The 13,034-nt window shown below is 50.6% G+C and overlaps 1 protein-coding gene across 1 annotated transcript in view; it reads right to left on the reverse strand.

Moving 5' to 3' along the window:
• ADCY2 (adenylate cyclase 2) overlaps window positions 1-13,034 on the reverse strand; it is a 422,494-nt gene that overhangs the window by 39,954 nt on the left and 369,506 nt on the right. Inside the window, exons 19-20 of the mRNA XM_047074450.1 lie at window positions 5,435-5,519; window positions 437-595 (exon numbers count right to left, since the gene is read on the reverse strand). Coding sequence (XP_046930406.1) covers window positions 437-595; window positions 5,435-5,519 — 244 coding nt within the window. The remainder of the gene's footprint in view (window positions 1-436; window positions 596-5,434; window positions 5,520-13,034) is intronic.

Consider the following 13,034-nt stretch of genomic DNA (forward strand, 5'->3'; position numbering starts at 1 on the left):
TGAAATTCCAAGGCCCTTTACAGGCACTCAGGGAAGTTTCCAGCAATGAAACAGTGGACGTGTGGTATGCATGCCTTAATGGTGCCCCTTGATTCAGTGTCTGTGGTGTGCTGGTAAGGCAGGCGGCCCTTCACACCACGGAGAGGCCACTTTTGTGACTTGTTTGGAAGCCCAGGGCCTCACATGGCACCCTGAGAGTGTCACGTGATGGGGGAAGGAAAGCCAGGAATGATGAATCAACACTCAAGCTAACACGTTCGGAGGTGATTCGAACTCACTATTCCCAGTTGGCCCATCATTATCTTTGAAGAACAGACCAATTCAGGCCAACAGGACACCAGGAGCACTGAGGCGTTTGAAGGCTCCCAGGCCCCCCAGACCCCCCCAGCCGGGACCTCCTCGCCCTGCCCCTGCCCGCTGCCCCAGCGTGCCCCACCTCGTTCTTCAGGCTCCGGGCCAGGAAATGTTCGGCCACGTGCGCGGGCAGCACGTTCTCCAGCAGCACGCGGTTCAAGTTCTCCATGGTTTCTATCTCCTCCCGCTCTTTTTTGAACTTGTTCTTCCACAAGAAGTCTAACCTACAGTAATATTCATTCTGTTACAAGAGGACACAGAGGTAAAGAACCAATAGGCATCTCGTCCTGCCAGAGAGCGGAGGTTTTAAAGAGAAAATAAAAAGAACAAAAACAAAACTGAAAACAGAACCCCCACACAGAACTGCCACCCACCCTATGGAGCCCGCTGCTCCCCACAAATGTCTGTCACCCGACCCCTCACCCGGATCTGCAAAGAAGCAGGTGCGGGAAAGCACCAGCCTCAGGAACAGGGAAACAGGCATGTAAGTGACATGGGCGCTTCTGGCCAAGTTGTGTTAATAAAAGGTGCTTTGAATTATCTTTTGAGAGGAGGCATAATAGAACATAAACAATGAAAAAATGAAAAACGGGAAATACATTAGTAGAAAGAGGGCACTGTTTGGTAATTTGCATTCAAAAAATAATCGTGCTCAGGCATGGCACTTTGCCTGTATTATCTAGAAATCAGTTTTCCCCTACCACAAATTCTGTAATTAGGAATTCATTGAAAATTTTGTACTTTTTCATCTGGGATTGCATTGTCCTAAGAGAATGACATTCTGTTTACCCAAACGTTCGTTCTGGTATCATTTAATTAAGACGGTGCCTGCTGCTAGAAACACGCATTCGTGCTTTATGATGTCGCACAATTTAATGGTTTCTTAAAACAGTTTCTTAAAAACTGCTTTAATTGACATTGTAGAAACAGAGAGGCCTGTTTACTGGCCAAGGTGTCTTTGATTTTGGCATCACGTTGGGTCTCCTGTGATGTCAAGAATTTACTATGGTGGAACAGCCCTTGAAAGAATCTTCCTGTAACAGAAGGGCCTAATGGACGAGGCGTATTTCAGCACAGAGACTAACTTCCTGATGAAAACATGCAAAGAAGAAATAAATGCTGCAGGTCTGTTTGTTTTATTGGTTTGGCTATTTATACTGATGCAGTACACGGGCACACACATACACACGTGTGCACACACAAGTGCACACACGTGTGCACAGTGCACACGTGTGCACGCATGTGTCCACACATACAGGCACATACACCTGCATGCACACACATGCACACACGTGTGCACACACACGTATGTGCACACAGAGCCTCTTACACACACACAAGTGCACATGTGCATGCACACACATACACTCGCATGTGCACACACACTCACACACACACAGCCTCTTATGCACAGATGGCAACTTAAAAAAATTCACATTTTGGAACCTGAAAGACAATGACCATTCATCAAGGAGACTCGATTCAAGCCATGTGCGATATGCTCAAAAATTGTTCCTCCTCCTCCTCCTCCGGTGTGAAATTTATTTTTACTTCATATAGAGACATTTTTAAAAAGATTTCAGAAGAGGTATTCTTAATGTTTGTTTATATTAAATTTTTTACATTAACGCCAAATCTGCCACATTCTGTAACCTACAGAAATCATACTCTGCCCTTGCTGGAAAAGGGCTCCCACTTGGACAACAGATTATTCGGGTTTTGGGGGCTCCACCAGTGGTGTGGCCGGTTTTAAACTCAAAGACTACTCAGCAGTCCATGACGGTGGCATCAGGAAGCCACGGATACACCCTCGAGACGGACAAAGTGAAACGAGGAGAAGTGGCACAGGGCAGGCAGCAAGCCCAGCGCGTGGGTCTGGCGGGGCTTCCGTGAGCCGTACTAGAGGTGGCTCAGGTCGCCTGAGTGATGCCACCGCCTCACAGGAAACACCTGGTAAGGCTCCCACTAAAGGAATCGGAGCACTCTGGGACCATCTCCACTGGCCTGAAAGTGACACTTTGCCAAGTCTGTGCATCCCACCTCCCCAGTGCCGTCTGCCGCAGGACCCTCTCCTGAAGGACAAGCTCATTGGAAACTCATGGGGAGGCCCCCAAAGGAAGACCGAGGTTTCCATCCCAAGCCAGTCGAATGGATCCAGTGGTGTCCCCCAGAAAGACAGTTCCAAGTCCTCACCTGCAATATGACTGTGACCTTCTCTGGAAATAGGCTCTGCAGGTGTAATTGACTTAAGGACCTCAGGAGGAGATCCTGCTGCATTTAGGGTGGCCCGTGAGCCCAGTGACTATGTCCTTCTAAGAGAAAGAGGGGGATCTGACACAGACACGCAGGGGAGGCCATGTGGAGGATGCGGCGGTGGCGGAGGGTCAGGGGAAGACACTGCCCCCGAGACTCTGGGTGGCACTTCAAGTAAACCTGCTGAACCTCCGTCCCTACACCCTCACCCATCTCGCCGAGTCCGTCTGGGGCTACTCGCCAGTACGCAGAGGGGCAGATTCGCTCTTCATCTGCTCTGGCAATGGCGAGAGGGGACAGGGAGAGCCCGGAAGAGGCACCCAGGCCATCTCTGGGAGCCTCACTGTTGTGTTTCACACCCAACACGGCCTCGAGGGCAGTTCTTATTCATGCAGTTCTGAAAACAAGCCGGGGAACCGGAGGGGCTGACCTCTTTCTACACGGACAGGGGTGTGGGCAGCGTGTGATTCCCCACACTCCCAGGTTCTGATCTGAAGCCTCGCACACGGTGACCTCAGCCTACCTCGCGGGCCACCAGGCTATGAACAAGCCCACCTAGAATGCAGACCCTCAATGGCAGCGTGTGGTCACTTAAACTCGGGACAAGTACAGAGAATCTTCCGTTTTCAAAAGAGGCCCTTAAGCTCAGGCTGGCATCCCTGTCACAGTCTGTATTTCAGCACAGAGAGTAGTACCACGCACAGCTCTTGTCCGGGACACGGGCTATGGTTTCAGGAAGGTCTCTTAGATTCCCAGAACAATATTTAGCACGCTAACTTGCTCAGAGAGCAAACACATCACTATCGTTTCAAAAACCATGGTCATGGGCCTGGGGAGTCATCGGGACAAATGACAATGAAAGTAAGTGGCAAAATGTCCGTCCTGTTGCTTAAATAAACCACCTCGGGCATAAGTAGCCCTGAGGCCATGCACATTTATGAAACTTAAAAACCTTATTTTAAACATCGGACGTTTGTTTATGACATACTTGTATTTTTAGAAGAGTATATAGAAGCACTGTGTCACAGGCTTCGAACTTCTTGTTAGCCCAATAGACTTGAGACCTTAGTAGATCGCTGACTGAATGATCCTGGCCCACCCTGGCACATTCTCGGTGCGAGGTGTCAAAGAATGATCGTCACACCATCACTGCTGTAGGGAGCAGTGACTCTAAGCGTGGACAGTACGTATTGTCACAGTAGTGACAATAAAAGAACTGAATGCGTGTAAGACTGGAGTCATCCCTATTGTGTTCAATTAATGCCCGACCATAATACTGAACACTTCTTATTGTTCATCTTATGCCAAAGAGTAACAGGTCAAGGGGCAGCCGCTGGATGTGACATCTACGTAGAGGCACGTTTATCATCTCAGCGATCAATAAAGAGTTGGGAGAATTCAATTTGATTCTTGGTCCTTAAGATACACTGCTGTGAAGCAATCTGGTGACTACAGTAGGAGAAAGTGCAGACGGGACATCCTTGGGACGAAATGGAGGAACAGGGGACCCCACAGAGGGGGCGGCCATGTTTCCGGAGGAATAATCAGCCAGGGGACATCACGCAAGGAAGCCCATTTTGTTCCCATTTTTCACTTCTAATAGGGTTTCCTGAGAGTGGACGTGCCTTTTCTCTATGAGTGAGAACAGAAAGCAGGTCGACGGAGGAGAAAGCCAGGTGGCAGGAAACAAATGGAACCAGGAAGAAAGAACAGGACACGGTTCAGTGGGTTAATCGGAACGTGCAGACTGGCAAAGCTACAAGCCAAAGGATGCAGAACGAAGCTGTGCCGGGGATGGAGGCGGGGAGGGACGGAAGGGAGACAGGGGTCTTCTAGAGCTCTGCGTCAGGACAACAATTCAGCTCCTGGGAGACTGGGGTGGGAGGCACTGTAGCTCTCAGGGAAGCATGCCGTGGGTGCTCCGTGGAAGAGGACAGCGTTTCCAGGCCACTCGACTGGCAGCCGCAGATCCGGCCTCTGCTCTGACTGTGTGACTGTTAACAACTTGCTACGGTTTAACTGTTTAGTGCTGTGTCGATGATTAAATTGGCTTTGCATCTTAGTTGGTTATTTCTCTATATATCGTTCCTTTGTTTTACATCATCCATCAAAGAATTCCAAGCAAACTTTGGTGAAGGCAGAGTGCCTGGCATGCAATGAGTCTATATCCTTTGGGCAATCGTGCTCGTGTGCAGCTAGAGAAAGAATATCGTCCTTGAAAATCCTGCACCCACAGCCTCTCCTTGGAGACCAGAAGGAGTGGGGAGTGCAAGGAGGCAGTTTCATTCTCATGACAAAATACAATTTTTGAACAGAGGACCGTATTTCTAGGAATGATTTCAGGTGACGTCAAAGGTATTCATACCCACTTCTAAGAAAAAGAAACAGGCCATCCATTCTGAAATGCAAATAAAATCCCAGACGAGGGGACAGTTTTACAAATAGCGTCAGCTATGGAGGGATCACCTTTGTAGGCTTACAAAACCTACAACGTTATTTTGAGATTTACCAGGAAATGGATTCCCATCTCTACCATTCACCAAGTTTGCCTCTTGCAGAAAAAAAAAAAAAAAATGAGAGACCTCTGTCCTTTTGTCTATATTTACGCACACACACACACGTTTCTCTCTGGTGATAAAATGATTGTGACACATCAGCATTTGTTCGCATGAAAGCAGCTACAGTGCACATCAGCAAAATATTTTCATTATTATTACTGAATAGACTCTGTTGTTTCTTTTTTTGAATTGAGGTAGAGTCAACGTACGAGCAACGTATTATTAACACGGAACTTGGGGGAAGTTATGTGAAAAAGCAGATGTCTTACCTGTCTACCCAGAACAAGCAGTGTGATGAAAAATATAAAGAGAGACACTGAGCCCATGGTCTTCAGGTCTTTCCAAATGCCTGGTCTATTAGAGAACAAACAGACAGACAGACAAAAACAATACAAAACAACATACATACGGCACTTAGAATTTGTATATCAACCAACTTGAGAACCTCCACTGCATGTTCTAGTCCAGCCAAACACACACCTTTCAAATACATCTCCAAGCCCGGATTGCAGCAAAACAAAATAATCCCTATTTTGAAAGCTCAGTAAAAGATCCTTCCAAATTAACATAGATGTGTTACTTTCTACCAAACTCTAACAAACATAAAAGAACAGAGGAACGTGCATCGTAGTATTTTCTTTACACTTCTGAGATCCATATGGATAATCTGACATTGGATACCGACTTTTGAAGTTACCACTCTCAGAAAGAGACCGTCTTCTAGAAATTAATCGTGGGAGGGAGAAAAACGAAGCAGGGAACTTCATTCCACCAGCTACCCTCACCTGCAAATTATATAGTTGCTCATAACTTCTTTGGTAGGCGCTCGGTCTTATGTTCTCTTTTGTATGGGTTTGTACCACAGATGGCAATTCTTGGTCCACTGCCCCGTTTCTTCTCGGGTCCAGGTAGACGTCAGTCATCAATCCCCGTCCGTGTCCTCACCACAACATTCCAGAAAACCATCACCCCGCATATGGAGTTGGCATGCGTGGCGGGCATGGGATGCCCAGACATTTTACTCAACTGTCACTCCGGGTGTTTCTGTGAGAGTGTTTTTTGGACGAGGTTCACATTTGAAGCAGTGAGCTGAGTGAAGCCCTGAGTAATTCGGGTCGGCCTCATCCAATCAGCTGAAGGCTTAACTAGAAGAAAGTGCTGACCTGCCCCTGAGTGAGACAGAGTTCTCTCTTGCCCGACGGCCTCTGATCTGAAACACTGGCTCTTCCTGGCTCTACAGAAGCTTCTGGCCCTCAGGCTCCAACTGGGACATTCGCCATGCAGATTTTGGACTCGTCAGTCTCCATAGCCACGGGAGCCAGTTCCTTATGATAAACCTCTTGCTTGATATACGTATATTACATATATCATATACCAATATCCTTCTGGTGCCGTTTCTCTGGAGAACCCTGGCTAATCCAGCAGGGAAGGAGCTATCTCCTGTCATCCCCAGGGAGTCCCGCCTAGCAGACAGATGACCATCTCCCACACGTGATAGGACTTAAAAAGCTGATTATGGATGGAGACATACCACATAAGCAGCATAGGTCATGTTTAATTAAATTAAGTAAGCACCAGGCCATCACCTTCTGCTTGTGGGTTGAGCTTGCTTTAAGATTTTCCCATCTCTCTACAGACGGTTCAAGGAATGAACCCTCTGATGACATGTGAGGAATCCACGTGGTAGCAAAAGAGCTCAGGTGGGCTTTGGAGGAAGACAACCCAGGTCGGACTGGAGTGTCCCTCCCTCCCCTGCCCTGTTGATTTGTGGCACGTAGGACTGACCCCTCCAAACCTCACTCTTACCATCAGCCAGAGCGGGTAACGATACCCGTCTCCCAGGCTGTTTTGGTCACTATGCCAACCACTGATAACGTGGCACAGAGCCTGACGCGTGGGAGGCTCTTCATAAGTGGCACCCATGAGTTTTAGTGAGGGTCGGGGCTAGAGAGGTCGTGAAAAAGGTAAGAAAATGGAGGTTGGTGAATTATCATTAACAGAAGGCAAGATCCAAGTGCAAGGGAGACCTCGATTCCTTGCAGACAGGAAGAGGCAGATAGCCAGTCTCGGGGGTCGAAGGGCTCAGGACCTCAGAGAACTCTCCAGAAAGGCCGGGCTTGCATGAGGGGCTCGTTCCTCCTTGCTGAACCGGCTGGGCTGCAGGCAGGTGAGCTCGTCGGCCGTAAGGCGTAAGGCTGTCGCCGGTTTCTCCAGTAAACAGGAAGGTGCCACATCCCTGTTTCCCCAGAACGGATCCTAAGAAATGAAGTTGCTCCTTCACGAGCCTGTGACAGCTGTGTCTAAAAGTGCAGCTGCGGTGGCTGAGAAGAGCAGATGTTTATCAACAACGTCGGCTGCAATGAATATTAAACCCTTATTTTTCTATATTGACTCTAGTGACACCATTTTGCCAGTTAGCAAAAGCGGTACAACGCAGCGAGCGTTCTCAGATGTGCAGGCGGGTTTTAAATGTTCGTGTTGCTTCGCAAACCTTCCATTCTTTTATAATTCTAGGGGTCTGAGGACCCCTGCCCCAACCCTGTTTCACGTAAGGTCATGTTGTGAGGTAGCGGAGGTTAGGACTTCACCCCGCCCCCGGAACTCCCAAACAAAGAGTCAAACGTTAACTCCCGGGGCCGGACCTTGCTGCAAGTTCATCCATGCGGCCAGTCGGAACTCAGGTCCCCCCTTGCATGCCCGGCTAAGGGACCAGATGTCCCAACCATGCAGAGCCAGCTCAGGTCCCTCTCAGGGATGGAAACGGGGAGGTAGGGCCCTCGGTATGCAGTCTGGGGCCTGGCTGGGTTTCCAGTTAATCACACAGAAAATACAGGCAAGCGATCCTACCTGGGACTCCTCACGTGAATGCATGTGAACATTGGTTTAGGGGGTAGAAATGCTCTGCTCCACCGTCTCCCAGATCTGGAGCCTTAGTGGGGAAGAGCGATGGGAGGGGTGGGGGCCTCGAGGGAGAAGGACAAGGGGAGACGAGACAAGAGGTTGCTGGATGGGACTGAATGGGCCTCAGAAGTAGCAAGACGCATCAGCATGTAGAACAGACCTGTGGGCACACGAATGCCTTTCTCCCTCCTGACCCTCTCTGCCACCTAAGAAGGACTGCACGGTGCTTTCATGGATTTCATTGAGGCTCCTCAAAAACGTCTTTTATTCATCCAGCCAAAAAGAATGGCTGATTCCTACAGGAGCCCTTGTCTCCCGTGTGGACCGTGCACGGGTGAGTGCCATATGGCTCCTGCAGCTTGAATGAGAAATCTGTCCATCCACAGATGCATTCTTGGGTTACCTTGCTCTTTGTGTGCATGTGGGAGAGGCTGGGAGGAAGGGGGGTGTGTAGCACGGAGGGAGCATTCAGAATAGGTAGAATGGAATCCCGGGAGCTAGTCCAGTCCATTGTGTTGATCATCACGTTCCATCAGGTTCCTAGAGCTTCTAAAAACAAGGTACTGTAAGCTGGGTGGCTCAAAACAATGGAAGTTGATCGCTTCACAGTTCTGGAAGCCAGATGTCTGTCTGCAGTCAAGGCGTTGGCAGGACAGCGCTCCCTCTGAAGCCCACAGGGACGTCCTTCCTCGCCTCATTCTGGTGCTCGCCAATCCCTGGTGTTCCTTGGCTCACCACCGCATCATTTCAACGTCTGCCTCCACCAACAAATGACGTTCTCTCAATGAGTCTGTGTCTTCACACGGTCATATTAAAAAAAAAGATTTTTTTTAATGTTCACTTTTGAGATAGAGCATGAGTTGGGAAGGGGCAGAGAGAGGGGGAGACACAGAATCCGAAGCAGGCTCCAGGCTCCGAGCTGTCAGCATGGAGCCCGACGCGGGGCTCAAACCCACAAACCGCAAGATCATGACATGAGCCAGAGTCAGACGCTTAACCGACTGAGCCATCAAGATGGCCATCTTCTTATAAGGACACCAGCCATGCTGGATTAGGGCCCATCCCACTCCAGTAGGACTTCATTCAACGAAATAATCTGCAACAACCCTACTCCAAGTAAGCTCATGTTGTGAGGTGGCCGAGGTTAGGACTTCACCATGTCTTCTTTGAGGGACGCAATTCCACCTATAACCATCGTGTTGGTCATTTATGTAAAAATGGCAGCTGGCTGGGTGGGAGGCCTCCTTCTCTCTCTCTGTTCTTTAAGTATTAAGGTTGCAATCCACTCTGGACTTGCCCTTGTCCCGCTGGGCTATCCCAGAGTGATGAGGTAGGGGTCACAGCGCTGACAGAACTGAGAAAGTTTCTAACTCAGGGACAGTTCTAGCAAAAATGTGACAGGATATGGTTCCTTTCACACCTAAAAACTGGACCCTGGAGACTCAGATGCCCAAACGAGCCTGGGGCCACACACTAATTTACAGCTGGCCCTCACCCTGAGGCTGTTAATGGAGCGATCATTCTGGCCCTCAAGTTTTCAGAGGACAAAAGAACAAAGAACCCTAAAAAATTGGATGAGGAATTGCCTGGTGGACCAGCTCTAACCTAAAGGCCAACGGTTCAGGTGAGGTACAAAGGACATTCTTCAATCTCAGGAGAGAGAGCAGTCCAGGCACGGAGACTTAACCATGATCTCCCATTTAAAATCTTTATGTTTCCCTAGCGGAAACAGGCCTCTATTATCTTAAGAAGAAAAGTGCCTAAAGAACTCAGGATTATAGGGTAGTTCTATTTTAAACTTCCAGGTAGTTCCAGAGCGGCTGCACCAGTTTGCATTCCCACCAACAGTGCCTGAGGGTTGCCCTTTTTCCACATCCTCACCAACACCTGTTGTTTCTTTAAAAACAAAAAAACAAAAAAAAACTGTGTTTTAAAAATATTTATTTATTTATTTATTTATTTATTTATTTATTTATTTTGAGAGGGAGGGAGAGAGTGCACATACCCACAAGCAGGGGAGAGGAGGCAGACAGAGAGGGAGAAAGAATCCCGAGTAGGCTTCATGCTGTCAGCGCAAAGTCCGACGTGGGGCTCGATCTCACGAACAGTCAGATCGCGACCTGAGCCGAAACCACGGGTCGGTCGTTTAACCCACGGGGCCACCCAGGCGCCCCTGGTGCTGGCGTTTTTTCACTCCTGCAGCCAGGCTTGCCTTTTGGGTGGACAATTCAGTCCATCTGCACCGAGAGTAGTGTTGGTTGGCAAGGACTTACTCATGCCCCCTCACCAAGGGTTCTCCGGCTGTTCGCTACTTCCTCTGCTCCTTTCTTCTTCGAGGTTTTCTGTTCCTTGAAGTTGTACACGGCTCTCTTCACACCCGAAAGGGCAGTCCCCTCCTGGAGTCCTTATGAACGGCCGCTGGGACAGAAACAGCTTGGGGCTTCCTGAGACTGGCTGTGGTCACGGCTGCTGCACGACCCTTGCCCCCTCCCGTGGCCCAGTTCTCAAGCTGCGAGCCATCTCTCCGCCTGGCCGTGCCCCGGCAAGAGTACTGACGGCCTCCTTCGGTTTGCTCTGACAAACCTTGCTCAAGTTCGGGTCTGTCGTCTGTCTCTCCCTGGTCCTCAGATCCGCACCGGCTTTCTGCCCAAGTTGGCAGTCTCCTCCACCACTGGGAGCGCGGGCGGGGAGCCGGCTGCGGGGTCGGAGTGCGAGGGAGGGCGGTGCGTGGAGCCCAGCGGGGAGCCCATGGGCCCGCTGCGGAGGGTCCACAGGCGAGGTGTTCCCAGTGTCCCCCCGGCGGGCTTCCCGACGGATGCCTCAATGCAGCTAGTGGGATCTGCATCTCCGTCGGGCCCGTCGAGAGTCCCTGTCCGTCCCCCGCCCGGCCGCTCACCGGCCCTGTCACGCAGCTCAGGACTCAGCACCGTGCACGGGGCCAGGAGGGAGCCTCCCTGGCAGCATCTGGCACGGCGGCAGCAGTGGGGGCTTGCTCGCATGGGCCTCGGCTGTGCCACCCTGGGGGAGGCGGGGAGTGGAGTCAGGCCGGTCCTCTTAGCTACTTCAGTGCATTCAGACTTGCAAGGTTTTCCCAGAAGCGTGCTGGGACTTCTGCTCTGGAAACCGGACTCGCACAAAGGCTCCGTCGTCTGTGGGTGACTGGCCGAGTGGTCTCCAGGGGCTCCCGGACCACGTCCCAGAGGGGCTTGAGCTGGTTCACGGCCACGGCGGCGTGAACGCCTGGGGTCCGTACGCCTATCATCTGACGCGTGGGGGCATGAGATGCCTCTCGGACCCTTTGGCATATGCTGCTGAATCCCTCAGCTCCTACAAGGGCACTTGTGTCCCTGCACAGACGCCAAATCACTGTTACAGAGGTTGGGGGAGGGGCCAAGACGAGAAACACGTTGTTGTGCCGTGATGCTGGAGTCACCTGTCTCCTGCTCTCTCCTTTTCTAGGCGTGCGGCATGAACTTAACCCCGACAGACAAATCTCCCGCGAGCCTTCCCGTGAGACACGATCTTCTCAGAGAGACTTTGTGGTATTCTTGACGGTAGAAACTGTACTTTCTTCGTCTCCATGCGCTCAGGCTCCAGCAGTGAGGCCCGGCATACAGCGGGTGTTCAATAGAAGTGTGTTTTAAAAACACCTGAGTGAGGGGACACATAATCGTGCTGGTTTGAAACCCCAGGGGCCTCCTTTCTAGACACTCTTTCCTCTCTTGGCTGCACACGGATTCCCTGGAACCCGCAGCAGTCCTCCAGGGCGGGTGGCCCAATGTCACCCAAGGACAGAGGGCCCCGAGCCTATGCTTTCTCAGAGCATCTTTTTTTAAGGTTATTTATTTATTTTGACAGAGACAACGTGCAAGGAGGGGAGGGGCAGAGACACAGAGGAAGAGCGAGAATCCCAAGCAGGCTCCACGCTGTCGGAACAGAGCCCAACACAGGACTCCATCCCACGGACCGAGAGATCGTGACCTGAGTCGAAATCAAGAGTCGGTCGCTCAACTGGCTGAGCCACCCAGGCACCCCGGCCTTTTTTTTTTTTTTTTTTTTAAGTTTTTCTCATTGTATTATTCATAAATGCCAAGCAAGACATTCTGGGGCTGGAAGAGCCTACCACACTAAGGCACAAGCTCTTGCCGGGAAATGAGCCCAGGGGACAGCTGCGGGTGAGGAGAGAGGACAGAGGCGGGGCTGAGAGCGGCGCTGGCCCTCTGCTATGGATGTGATAATGCACTTGACGAATGTGGTCGTGGTTTCGCTCCGTAAAGGTGATTGTAGGCGGGAGGCGACTGGCCGATCAGTGTAGTGAGACGCAGGGCTGTGCGTGGCCTTAGCATCAGAGGCTGACGGAGTGATGATTAAGATGCATTCCGCACAGTGTCTGGGCACAGGCTCCGGGAAATCTCCTCCCCGCCCCCCACTCCAAAATCAAACAGAACAGCCTAAAAATCAAGTACTCTCTCTCCTGCAGGTGGATCCACCTCCCAGGGCATTTTCTTTTCTAGATCAAATAACACAGTAGCTCACTGGTGGTTGCTTTTTCTAGAAGAAAGAAGAGAAAGTTTGGTGGAATTGAGTAGCCCTCAGACGACTTGCTTTTACGTCGGGCAGCTCGGACGACCCACCACCAGCTTCTCTGACCCCCCAACCCACTGCGGAGGGCGGGGGGGGGGGGCGGTTCCAGCCACGCAGAAACGTGTGTTTCTTACTTTCTGGAGATACAGAGAGGGGAAACTGGGCAGGGGACGAGAAACTGAGATGTTAACTTCGAAAGTAATTTCAAAACTTTTCAACATTACCTTGGATACGTGATGGGTTAGAATGTAAATCTGGAATACATTTTTAATTTAAAAGAGGAGACCTGAGAGGAATTTCAGGTGCTTGGGGACACCCCCAGACCCTCAGCCACAGGGTGGACGTGCGGTGCCGTCCTGCCTTTCTGCTGACCGTGATTAATGC

This window comes from Lynx rufus, unplaced genomic scaffold, assembly GCF_022079265.1.
Source record: "Lynx rufus isolate CCGP_SWC_20201006 ecotype Redwood Valley unplaced genomic scaffold, mLynRuf1.p SCAF_1, whole genome shotgun sequence".
NCBI lineage: Eukaryota > Metazoa > Chordata > Mammalia > Carnivora > Felidae > Lynx > Lynx rufus.